Source organism: Heteronotia binoei, chromosome 9 (assembly GCF_032191835.1).
Source record: "Heteronotia binoei isolate CCM8104 ecotype False Entrance Well chromosome 9, APGP_CSIRO_Hbin_v1, whole genome shotgun sequence".
NCBI lineage: Eukaryota > Metazoa > Chordata > Lepidosauria > Squamata > Gekkonidae > Heteronotia > Heteronotia binoei.
In genome coordinates this window covers 37,336,972-37,350,625 of record NC_083231.1, presented here as the reverse complement: position 1 = coordinate 37,350,625, position 13,654 = coordinate 37,336,972, and the positions used below count along the sequence as shown (strand labels likewise).

Sequence of the window (13,654 nt, the reverse complement as noted above, 5' to 3'; positions counted from 1 at the left end):
CAGAATGTTGGACTGGATGGGCCATTGGCCTGATCTAACATGGCTTCTCTTATGTTCTTATATACTAAGAATCCTAGTTACAGCATTTACATTTAAAAGTGCAGTGTGCATTCTGTTTCTCCGTTGAGGCTCAGAAAGATCTTGTTTTAGTAAAATATTTGCAACTGTCTTAGTAGTTGGTATGATTTATCTATAAGGAGAACAGTAGATAGAATTTTTTGCCTTTTCCCAGGAATTTTCATTATAATAGAGATAAAAGTTCATCATTCATGCTGTTTGTGGTGTTTTGTGGCAGTTCATGAATGGATACATTTCCAGAAAGACAGTCTCTGCTCAATTAAAATATTTACAAAACTTCAGAGCCACAGGACAGAATTCTCCAGCTTTGGAAACCTCAATAAGGACCCTCCAAAACTTCGTCAAGTCAAGTTAGCCTTTATTGGCATAAAATATATAGATATATATTTCAGAGCAAATTGATTTAAAAAAAGATAAAATTGAGTGGTTGTGTACATATACATCAGAAAAAGCATAAACATAAACTGTTTCTATGAGATCCTCTGACATGCCTTTAAAACAGAATAAAGAAACTTGGCCACTTTCTCAGTGACACTAGATGAAGTATCATTCAAAAGTCTATAGACTTTAAGTGCATCAGAACAATCAACCATGCTAACTAAAAGAGGATGTAAATACTTGTGACGAAGATCTGTATACAAATTACAATAAAGAAGAATATGAGTAATTGACTCCACACATTTTTGCTTACAGAGACAGAATCTGACTGAGTAGGCTGTCTTGTTAAATCTGCCATAAAGAAGGGCAGAGGGCATGGCGTTGCATCTGGCAAGGGAAAAAGCTCTACGCTGCTGTGGCACCTGCAAGACAGATAGAAGTGAGGCCATTTTCCCAGTACTAAGAGAGATCTCAAAACTCAGTGAGGAACAAGTTTTCTTAGCCAGACTGTATAGGTCTTGACGCTCAATATCTAGCAACCTGTTTTTGTTGGACTGCGGTGGTGAAGGACAGCATGGACAGTAGTTCTAGGGATAAACCCATTGCTTTGATTTTTCTCTCAATATGTGCTGACCAATTTGACAAATTATATTCAGAGAGCATTTGAGAGATATAGCTCCCCGGTTCAGAGTTGTAGTGCAAGCGTAGCCACCATTTGAAGGTCATGAGCAATGCGCTAGTAACCATTAAAGACATGCCAGTTTCTAAGCAGATGACTGCATATGGGACACATTTTGGCATGCCCAGAATGTTACGCAAGTATTTGGATTGGACACGTTCGATAGCACATTCATAAGATCAAATCCAGATTGGGATGCCATACAGAAGTTGTGAAATCACTTTGGCTTTAAATATTTTTATGGCAGTTGGCACAAATTGGTTACCTCTGCTATAAAAAAAGCAAACTATGGCAGATGCACTGATGTTAGCTGTCTTTACTGCATACTTGCGATGGGTAGACCAAGTCACATTATATTGAAAATAAACACTTAAGTATTTAAAATACTTGACTTGCTCTGTCTCTTTACCAGCAGTAACCCATTTGTAAAGTCTCAATTTTGTTGAGAAAACTAAGATTTTGGACTTCTCATAATTGAGCTGGAGCTTATTACTAGTAAAATACAGAACACAGTGGGACAACAGACGTCTTAAGCCCACTCTAGAGCAGGACAACAGCACCATATCGTCAGCATAAAGTAACAAAGGTACATGCAATGCACCAAGTTTTGGACTATGGCAGTCAGGGCTAGACAGCTGAACAGCCAGGTCACTAAGGAAGAGATTGAATAAAAAGGGAGCTAAAATGCAACCCTGTTTGACACCCTTATTGGCAGCAATCTTCGATGTTAGGTTGCCTGCTAATGAGCATTTGATCTGGCAGGTGGTAGAAGTGTGTAATCTCTTAATAAGCATAAGGAGTCTTTTATCCATGTTTAGTTTATCTAGCTTAATCCAGAGGAGGTCCCTGCCAACTGTATCAAATGTGCCTTTTAAATCTAAAAAAGCAACAAATAATTTCTGGTTATTTTGCACAGTGTACTTGTTGACTAGACGGGATAGGGTAATGCAGTGGTCTAAAGTGGTCTTCCCTTTGCAGAAGCCCAGCTGTTCAGGGCCTAGAATTGTTTCCTGCAACATCCACAGATTGAGCTTGACTAATAGATGTTTGGTGTGAAGCTTGCCAATGATGGAGAATAGGCTAATCGGCCTGTAATTGGCAGGGTTAGTGTGATCACTTTTTTTGTATAGCGGGACCACTATTGCATTCAATCATGCCAAGGGAATTATGCCAGTTTGATCTACAATTGTAAGCAGAGATGCAAGGGGAGAAGCCCACCAGTCTGGGTCTAATTTTAAGATTTTGGAGGAAATGGCATCTGGGCTGGGTGCCCCTCCGGAGGAACAGGAGGCCAGTCAGGTAAATCGGCTAGGGGAAAATCAGATGATTCAGCGCAAGTTAAACCTTGATGGAACAGAACTGAGAAGTGCTGAAACCAAACATAAGAGGAGATGACAGACGTAGATGGGTCATCGGCCTGGAATGCACATGAGACTTATTAGAAGTTTCTAAGGTAGTAGCATGATATAGCTCTTCCCATTGAGTTTTAATATAATTGTGCCTCTTTTTTGTGATAAGGTGGTGCAACTGGGTCTTAAGCTCAAAGTATTCTAATGGCAAGGTCAGGGCATTCGAATTGCAGTATTGGTTGTAAACTTTACACAGTAGAGTTTTTTGTTTCTTTACATTCTCTGTCAAACCATCGGTGTGTAGAGTTTACTAGAATAGTTGCACCTCTGCTTGGGCACCCTGAACTGACACTCAGTGATTCAGAGATATAAGATGTTAAAGAATTGTAAATTGATACAGATACATAAGGGTCAGATGCACATATTAAAGAGGATCTGTATTCTACAGCAGGGGCAGATCTGAAGAGCTGTTGGGATTTCCAAACTGTGTGATCGTTCCATGGAATTCTGGGCAATAAGTCAGTCTTGTAAGGTTGCAAGGACAAGTTACAGGAGGAATAAATGTGAAGACCAATTTGAAGAGTCGAAATGAGGAGGAAATGGTCACTAAAAAGAAAATCCCCCAATGTAAAATCTTATAATAATAATAATAATAATAATAAATTTTATTTATATCCCGCCCTCCCCACCTCGGCAGGCTCAGGGCGGCTAACAACATTTTATAAAAACATACAATAGTAGATAAAAACCTTTAGATTTAACAATATAAAACATTAAAACATAAAGTTTCAATAAAGGAGAGATTAAAATGTAATCAATTACTCTGAAGCCCCTTGGGGAGACAAAGGTGAATTCTCCTGAGTTTGGGTAGCCAATCAGACCATTTAGCCAAATTCTGTTGTATTGCATACAGAATTTGGCAAGACAGATGCCTGCTGAATTTAGAAGGCTATCTTGGAGTATCTTGGATAGGAGAAAATTGGTGGAAGGGTGTCGTCTTGGTTAAAATCAAGAGCTTTAAAAAATATGCTACAGTCCTTCCCTACGCTAGCATTAAAGTCGCCCACTAGAATTATTTCTATGGTTGGAAATTTCCTCTCTAATTCCTCCATGAGTGTGGTCAAGTGTTCCCAGTATTGCAAAAGAGTTAGCTTATCTAGAGAGGGTGGTAAATATAAGTTCACAATAATTAAATGGTAAATATAAGTTCACAATAATTAAAGAGAATTTTTTGAGGAGAAGCTTGATGACCTGCACCATAGAGATGTTTGTCTGTGGAGTGATGTGTTCCAAGGCAGCTCCATGTGCTCAGTTATGCCTGCTTACTTACTAGCAAATATTAGGCATGTAGCATTGCACCAACATAAGCAGCTCTATATGTTCGCTGAAGTGATCCGGGGTTTCGGTGTAAAGGAATTGTTTTCAGTTCTTTCCCCCAAATATGTTCTGTGTCCCAAATTCTGGGCCATAGAACAGTTTTGCAGTAACTTCTGCATACCACCTAGAGATGATAGCTGCTGCTGAAACTGTAGCTACACCTGTCAAGAGTTGTGCCAGTGCTACATCTTGCATTGTCTTCGTGGCATAAATAATGAGTTTTGCCTATTGTGCCATTCATTGCACCCAATCCTTCACACTTACCACTCTTATATCTAACAAAATTGGCTGTTAAGAATTTCTCTTACAAACTTGCCTGCAAGTAGATCCAGGTGAACAGCCGTGTTGGTCTGAAGCAATAGAACAAAGCTGGAGTCCAGTAGCACCTTTAAGACCAACAAAGTTTTATTCAGAATGTAAGCTTTCTTGTGTGTGTACACTTTATCAGACGATTAAATGGGGTACAGTGAGCAGTGCAACACATAGCTGGTGGGCAGTGATTAAGTATGCAAAATAATACAAAGTTAGAATACAATAGGAAAAATGTTGAAATTAACAGATTGGAATGATGTTTATAATGTGTGCTGCATGTTAAAGAGTAAATTAGGTGGGCAGGAACACCTTTGAGAAAAACATGTTCTCAGTTTAACCCAGGCTTGAGGAGCAATAGAGCAATTAACAGACTCTGCATTTATTGCCTCGTGACACTCGCAGCATCTTTCTTCAATTCTGGTATGTTTACTGCCTTCGTTGTTCACTTCCTTCATTGTTTACTGCCTTTGGTGTTGTCCCATGCATATGCTATTCAGACCAAACTTGATGCTCTTTAAATTTGTTAATGTGTGCATGCTTAACCACTGCCCACCTGCTATATGTAACACAGCTCATTGCACCCCATTTCATTGTCTGATGAAGTGTGCATGCACGAAATCTTACATTCTGAATAAAACTCTGTTGGTTTTAAAGGTGCTAGTGGATTCCAAGCTTGCCTGCAAGTCTTATTTAAATTCCATGGTGAAGGACAGGGAGATCAGTTGTTAGCACCAAGGTAAATATTTTACATCTAATGTGAGCTCTTGTCTGACAATCATCTTGAGAAGCTATTAAAGTAAACAGGGTGCTTAGTATTTTTTTTATTAATTCTAGTCCTGGCCATAGTATGTGAAAGTTATCTCATAAAGAGTATGAATAAACTAATATGAGCCTGAACTTGTTATACTGCATTGAAAATTATGTCACTGCTATAATCCTTTATGACAGGGTAATCAGTAATAAAACAGTGCAGTGAGTACCAATTAAGGAACATCAAATCACTGGGCATGCTGTTCATGCTGATTTAAACAGGAGCTGATTGGAATAAATGGATTTAATATACACTTATTCACAGACTTTAGCTATTCTGTCATATCTACAGGAGCTAGCACATGAATAATATAAGGAGGATACCTACTTACATCTCTAATGGTAGGCTAATAAAAACATTAAATTTAAGAAAGCTTGCTCTGAGACCTGTTGTAAAAAAAGTACTAATAAATGAGAATGTTCCTGCTAGGTTTAGAAATTCAGTGCATGAGAAATTACAGTTGTCTTTGCCAGTATATTTGTGTCCTCTTTGCAAGTTAGTGTTTCTTGCATTAGTTCCTTATAGAAGACATTGGTGTACTTGAGTTGCTGGGAGGCTTAAGTTGTTTTTACATTATCGTCGCTACCAGAGAAGTCTGAACTTTGATAGTGAAAATAGGTTTTGGTGGTACATACAAGTTACTGAAATTATGTGGTATTCACAGATTCCACTGTGGGTAAATTATATACACAGGCGCATGCACACACAGGAACTAAAGTAATAACAGGGAAGGAGCAAGCATAACTCATCCATGTTACTTTAAATTTAAAAATCCCTAAATCAGAAATTGAACATTGTTTTCACTACTGAAACAATATTAAGAACTCAAACGGCTAAATTTGGTATTTGAATGTGTAACAGATGCTTATCACAATAACCTCTTGTTCACAAAAAGCAGGTGGGCCAGGAAATAATGCAAAGTAGAGAAGTAGTGGAAGGGTAAGTAAACCTTTCCCCTTCCCTGTCATCACCTCCCCAGAGCGGTCCCTCTTCCCCTGACCTTTAGAAAGATGTTTCTACTTTAGAACAAATACATTTGGAATTCTGTGGGATAGCTGCCAAGGAACAATTTGGAGCAGAGAAGCAATGAGCAACGAAAGGATGTAATGCCCTTACCTCTGTCATTTTTTTAGGCACTGTAATTTTCGGAATAGATTATTTTCGTCAGTTTTTGTTTTATTTTGTAAAATGAATTGAAGTGAAACTGAGGGCCAAGCAGATAGATTAACATGGTCTTCTGCCATCCTTACTTACCTCACTTTCTTATCACCTGTGTTCCTTCCAGTGCACAGGTGCAAACACTGAAATGCACATATGAACATATGAAGCTGCCTTATACTGAATCAGACCCTTGGTCCATCAAAGTCAGTATTGTCTTCTCAGACTGGCAGCGGCTCTCCAGGGTCTCAAGCTGAGGATTTTCACGCCTACTTGCCTGGACCCTTTTTGGAGATGCCAGGGATTGAACCTGGGACCTTCTGCTTACCAAGCAGATGTTCTACCACTAAGCCACCGTCCCTCCCCATGTATACAAGTCTTTTCCGTTATAGTGCTGTGTGGCCCTTCTCTTCCCCTTTTTGTAGCCTTAACTTTTGCTCCAGTCTAGCCCATCCCTCAAAAACCTCCACAATGGCTGCAAATGTTTTATTGCTTCTTCTAGGAAATCTTTGTTTTCGCACATAGTTTTCCCCCAGCTATACCTTATTTACAATGTTCATTTACTTCCTCAGGTCTGCTGTTCCAAACCCACTCTTTCCCTCATGGAAAGTCATCCTACTGCAAAGGCTTCCCTTTTCATTGTAGATCACTTCCTTTTTTGTTGTATTATCACTTTATAGTAGGGTTGCCAGATCTTACCTGGCTCCCAGCGGGGGGGAGTTTCTCTTGCGTGCTTTGCATGCTCAGTGCAATGGCATCACTCAGAAGTGACGTCATTGCACTGGGTATGTTGTGCGGGGGGGGAAGCACTCTAGCAATTTGGGTAAAAACTTTATGGTGTCATAGTTTCTACCCAAATTGCTAGAGTGTCCCCTGCACAACATGCCCAGTGCAATGATGTCACTTCCAGGTGCTGTCATTGCATTGAATGTAATCGGGCTCTTTGGGGCTGGGGATTCCCCTGCCAGCCAACTCTATGCCGGCAGGTTGGATTTCATGGCTTAGTGGAGACTTGAGTGTGGGACTCTTCAATCCTAGTTCTTGTTTTTTTCTGAATAGTCACATCTGTTATAAATGTAAGAATTGTCTTTCTTGGGTCAGAGCATCAAATGATTTTTTTTTTTTTAGTAATGATGAATAAATAAAACCTGAGCCCAGGCTTGCGTCCTGTGCTTTTAACTGCATTTTGATATGCAGGAGCTGACAGATTTTGGAGGAGCAGCCAAAGTAGTATGCTGCAGCTAAAACTATAACGAGTCTTATGGTACAAGGAGTATGCTGCAGCTACAACTACAGGGAGTCTTATAGTACAAGGAGTCTTATGATACTTTTAAAAGTTCTTGTGGCTTTGCCTGAAGTGCCAAAGGGCTGTTGGCCTGATAATACTTTCTGCCCCAGCATCCTCCCAAGGCCAGAGACTGCAGGTCTTAAACCCGGGGCCAGCAGGGGGGAAGAGAGCAGGTGCACTAAGGAGCACTGGATCCTGCTGGGGGCAAGGTGCAAGTAGGTAGCCTCACCTAGGGCCCCCAAAAGCATGGCACTGGCCCTGCTTGCCCCCCCCCCCACCAAAAAAACACCCACACCTCCATTCCTGTCTTTGAGTCCATCTGTTCATTGGTGGAAGTGAAATTTTAACAAGCCCCTCCCCCCAGGGTCCAACAGCTTCCTACCTGCCTCATCTAGTAGTTGAAGCCATTTCTCTCAACTTCAGACTTAACTGACCATCATTCATGCTTTTATAACTGTAACCTAGGTGATGTAATATATTCTCTATGAATATATCAGTTACGCAGATCAGTAACTATGGAGATTCTGCAGCTCATTAGTAGAGCATCTTTGTGCAGAAGGTGTCAGGTTCAGTCCCTGGCATCTGCAGTTAAAGGACCAGGTAGTAGGTGATGTTAAAGGTCTGAGACCCTAGAGAGCCACTGCCATTTTGAGTAGACTAATATTGACTGATTCATTATAGGGCATCTTCGAGTATTCACTTAGAAGTATCAGCTAGTGCAGCATCCTGTAGTCTTCCTGAGAAGAGGAGTGTCAGTACATTATATAAGCCAAAATGCCCTCAAAATGAGGATGGGGAATTGTCAGGTAGGCACCTGGCTTAATCAGGATCTTTTACCTGTGTATACAGGATTCCACGTCTAGAAATTAATGCTTAAAATATTAGGGACTCTAATTAAGTAAAACAATTAAAATTTATTCCAGAAAATATAGGCTTACATACAAGATAAAATACTCATAAAACACACATACAGTCCTAAGAAAAATAGAGAGAGAGATAGAGACAACACATGGGTAGACAAACAGGGTGATATTTACTGATCATAGTCTTCAAGGAAGGCTGCAATGGCGACGAGCAAGGAAGTGGGAGAGAGGACCTGAAACTTGGCCTTAGAATCGGGGATGGATCTAGACAGTGGAATTGGGATACTGCTAGAAGCACACCTGTGGGTAGCTAGTCCACAGGTTATAAGGACTACCTTGAGCCCTTAGGGGATGGGAGGTACGAGGGAGAAGGAAAGTGGTCAGCTGATGCATGACCTCCCAAAAAGGAGAGGCTTCGCAGTGACCATAAGGGCTGGACTACTGCGAGAGCCAATAGAAAGTTCATTGGTGTCACCTAATTGGGTGCCCATTCCTGACCAATGAACAGACTTGGATCCTGGATACCTGAGTGAACTTTCAGGTTGAAATGGACCAGGGTGGGGATGTTCCAAGGGGATAACAAAGAGAAGAATAAGGGAAATCACTGGGTGGAGGTATGCTTGAGTTATCCAAAGGGTGACAATAGAGGGCCAAATTATTGTCTAAGGTAACACCCGGTTCACACAAAGGAACTTGGCTCAGGCTGAAGATGGTCTTCCTCTTCTTCTGTCTTCTTGGCATCTGTCTTTGTCTTGAGTTCCGTTGGACAAAGACAGTGGCGGTTGGACGATTAACCACGCCTGGGGTGGGTTGATGGCTTGCAATCACAGATGACATCTGCTGATTACGTGAGCTGTTCGCTTCGCTGGAATGGAGTCTGGCCTGGTAGGAAGATGGCTGCATGTGGTGTTAGCCCTCCACAGTGGATTCCATGGTCAGTGCTTCAAAACCGTTCGCCTGGATAGCTCCTGGCGGCGCAGTCTCCTCCGCTCCTGAGTGCCTTCTTAGAGTTCTGGCTACCAGTACTGCATAGGTCCCTTTCGCCCCTGGATAGGTTCACTCACACTCTCTGGCCAGACGTGTGTGAGCGACTTCTCAAGGTGCTCTAGCAACCAAGGTGGTGATCACAGTGTTCTGTAAGGGGTTTTTCCTCACAATTATACCAAAACCTCAATATGTTCCCTGTTACCATCTAGGAAAGGTGTTGGTTATTACCTATAGAACCTAGGTATAGCATATCTATATAGGCTGATGACTCTGTTCTATTACAATCTCTTCTAAACTTACTATCTGTACTCCATCAGGACTGCAGGGCACAAAGGGTAGCTTGTCCCTGATATGCTAGAATGCTACAAGCAAGGAGTTTTTTTTTGGGGGGGGGGGGGAAGTATCCAAAAACATGACTACCCACTTGCCATCTGAAGTGATAAATACTAGAATTCTGGCATCCTGTTGTCCATGATATATAGAATGGCTCTTTCATAAGAATAAAACAGGTTCAGCTACACTAATACTGAGAGCGACTACACATGTTAATTAAAGCTGCATTTTAATAACCTGAATGTGTGAAACTGCCATAACAGATCTCTTATCATAATAGTTCTCATTAAAACACATTGGACAGTTGCCCAGGCAACTTGGAATGTGAGAATTCTGTCATGTAAACTATCACTTAAACTAAACATGAGCTCTCACCCAGATTAAGTGACTGGGGAATGGGATACATGACATGTAGATTAATCATTTCCTTCTAATAATAAACTTTTTACACTTATTAGTTAACCATTGCTCTCCCTTGTAAAAAAATACATTAATCTTTATTTGAAATGTCAATATTTAAGTGGTCTCAGTATGAGCAACTTGTATTTATTTTAGATACAGGTGAGTAGCCATGTTTGTCTGAAGCAGCAGAACAAGTTTGAGTGTGGTGGCACCTTTAAGACCAACAAAGTTTTGTTCAAGGTATACATTTTTGTGTGGATGCACATGTCCTCAGATACTGAAGAAGAATGCTTACACATCAAATCATATACCTTGAGCAAAACTTCGTTGGTCTTAAAGGTGCCACCACACTCAAATTTTGTTCTTGTATTTATTTGATATGTTAAGCATTTATATTATATTATACATATGTATACCTCAGCTCAAGTTTCAAATTTAAAACTATCTTTTAGTTTTCTACTGCATTGCTGCTGCACTGTAGCTTCCAATAAGAATAATTAAGTTCAATGTTTTGCATAATTGGCTGATCAGTAGCAGGGCTTTTTTTCTTGGGGAACACAATGGAATGGAGTTCCAGGACCTCTTAGTGGAATCAGAATTCTTTTAAAAATGTTTAAAAGTTCATGAAGGTCACTTGTGTGTTTCTCCTATATTTTCCTCTTGAGAGTTCCGGCACCTCTTTTTCCAGAAATAAAATGGCTACGGTAGGGAGTCAGAAATATGGATTATCATGCCCAAACTGGAGAAGTGGAATAAAATCCAATATACATTTGTCTAGTTCGGCCTGAATTCTAAGGTACACAATACATAATTGCTCTAAAAACTAGTGGGGAAAAATGTTAGATCCCTGTGGATAGATTTGCTCTATATAAAATACAAGGCATGATGAAAATGAACAACCAGGTAGGTGCAAAGAAAGCTGGTGTTTCCCCCCACCCCCTTGGATATGAAGATGCATCTTTAAAATTATGCTGAGCACTTAATTCAGTCTGACTTTATTCACTATAGGAAGAAATCATGTATCTTTAAAGTGGTGAAATGTATTCAGAGTTTAATCCACAATAAACTGGTCTTCTGTTCCATATAAAGTTCCTCTTTTCAGCTAATTGCTGCCCTTTCTATATGTGAATTCTGAATGGTTCCTGTCCTACCTGACTCTTCTGAAATTTCTGTCTTGTTCTTTCTTTCTTTTTAATTCTCAAGCTCACTATTTGGATAAGATAGTTAAAGGTACTGTATATTTGCTCTTCCTTGACATGCTTCATCGATCTCTGTGTATATTATAGCAACCATTCCACTAGACTTGGCAAAAAGCCAACATATTCTTCTGTGTTCCATGAATTACAGATTTCATTCATGTTACTTTCCATGTGGCTCTAATATAAGAGATGAAGACTTTTAATGTTTTTGTCATCCCTTAGCATTTTATATGCAATTTGTAAATTTCAGTATTCCCGTATAGATGGATAAGATATGATGATATCAAAAAATTGAAGATAAGTCATGCATTTGCTGTTTGTGGTTATTTTTTTAAACCTCCTAGCTTTTCCTGCTGGAAGGAATCTCCTAAGCATTATATATAAAGATAAGAATATATACAAAGATAAGAAAAATGAAGAGTTTGTGGAATTATTTAAAAAGTCATAACTTCAAGAAATATATTGAGATACATTAAATAAGTATTTAATAATAACTTGTGGTGCCAACCCCTTTTCTTTTTCTCTGCAATCAGAAAGCTCACTGTACTCATATGGGGGCACGATAATTTTTTCAGTAGCAACACTACATATGGCATAGGGTTTTGATGGGTGCATTGGCCATTGGAAAGGGGATCTGAAAATACCCCATGCACAATCAAAATATTAATTGAAATGGTATTTTTGGACTGTGGCCACTGAAATTAATAACAAGCTCACTAAATGGGTGAAATAATTTTTTTAAGATTGTTCCAGTGTGCTTTTATTACTGGATGTATTCTGTTGTCCTAAAACAATCTGGCTTGTAATAAAATACTTTGCAATGGAGTTAGTAGTACTGAGGATAACAAAGTTAATGCAGTTGACTTTTTGCTAAACAGTAGGATGTACCTTTAAACAGCAAATGTTCCATATCTTCAGTTAAGTTAGAAGTTTGGCAAAGAAATATATATATTTAATTCTCATTAGTACTCCCCCTGTTCCAGATTGCCTTTCTTCTATGCCTTATTTGTGCTTTTTCATTAGAATATGGCAATATTCATGGCAATATCCAGGCTTTCACATAATCTGTTACATTCAAGTTTTGTCCACAATCATTTGCCAATAGGACAGATAAAACTGCATGTCCTATGTAAGCAAAGCGGAAGAAAGTAACTTGAGAAGTCAAATTTACCTTATTCTGTGTGAAATTAAAACATGCAGATAGCAAATATATCTAATGAAAAACGGGCAGCCTAAACTAATCTTAGCCTGGCATTGTGACATGATAGCCATAAATATAACTTCATCATACCTTGTCGTGAGATGCTACTATGGTCCCCTTCCATCTGTAAGTACTAATTTTACTAAAGGCAATTGATGCCCATAGAAATACCCTTTTCATTTGTGCTGCGTAGGAGAAGAAAGGAGTACACTGATAATTCCAAAAGCACTAGTAGCCACAAGAAAAAGATGCTTTCAAGCACAAGTGCAAGCAACAGGAACAGGAGAGTATTCTAGCTCCCAGAGGCAGTAGAGAGATAAAACTTTAAAAGGTGGTGGCACAATTTATCTTTCATGCTGTATAGAGTTACAAATAACTGCTGTGTCCTGAGATATCTGATTTGTAGCCACTGATTATAGTTCTGCTTCTGTACTTGCTTATGTGAATGTCTTACCAGAGTTATAGATAAGGAATACCAGAATTCTACATATTTATGAACTGTCATCATCCTCATACAGGTCATGTTGGCTGCATGCCAGGTTTTCATCAGCAGGAAGTGACAGATACTGTTTTTGATGCAATGTTAGATTTTTTTTAAAAAAACAGATTTTTTTGGATATATTAAATAATTTTAATTGTTTCCCAAATTTTCCCTCCTTGGCCATAAAAGCAGACAAGATAGGATATAAAGGTAACAGCACAAAAGCCTTAGGGAGATTGTCACACACAAAAAAATCACTCTCTGCTATCTGTCTTGAAGCACGTCACTACCGTGTTTTTGTTCAGTCTATCAATGTTTTATTGTGGTCCTTATGGTATTTCATTTTGTCCGTCCTAAGTAATCAAATACGCACAGCTATTACATTTAGTTGGAAATCCTGTCAGTCCTGTCCCATCCGTATGCAGCCTGAATCCTAATGTTTGTTAGAATAGATGCTAAGCTGCTTCACTCTTTCCTGGGCTTTGCTTATTCTGTGAAAAGGAATGTACTTTTTGGCATAAAGTATAGTCATTGAAATTGACCTATACTTTGTGCAATTATTTAATGCACTGTAATTTCACATGAATACACGGCAACTCTGAGACCAGATGAAATTAATGTTCTTTTTTTTTTTTTGCTGAGAGCAGAAGAGCTTACCAACCTCAGAATTTCAAAGGATTTATTTAAAATGAAAAGAAGCTTAACAAAATCTATACTATTAAGAAGCAACAACACATCCACAGCAAATAATTATCTAC

At 39.2% G+C, this 13,654-nt stretch overlaps 1 protein-coding gene across 14 annotated transcripts in view; it reads left to right on the top strand.

The window, feature by feature from the left end:
* TENM3 (teneurin transmembrane protein 3) overlaps positions 1 to 13,654 on the top strand; it is a 721,265-nt gene that overhangs the window by 610,159 nt on the left and 97,452 nt on the right. For 5 of the 14 annotated variants that reach the window (XM_060246485.1, XM_060246482.1, XM_060246483.1 and 2 more), the window contains 2 exons: positions 11,219 to 11,245; positions 13,086 to 13,106. The exons of 8 other annotated variants lie outside the window; for them this stretch is intronic. In XM_060246485.1, the coding sequence (XP_060102468.1) occupies positions 11,219 to 11,245; positions 13,086 to 13,106 (48 nt within the window). The remainder of the gene's footprint in view (positions 1 to 11,218; positions 11,246 to 13,085; positions 13,107 to 13,654) is intronic. One more of the 14 variants, XM_060246488.1, reaches the window with a different exon arrangement.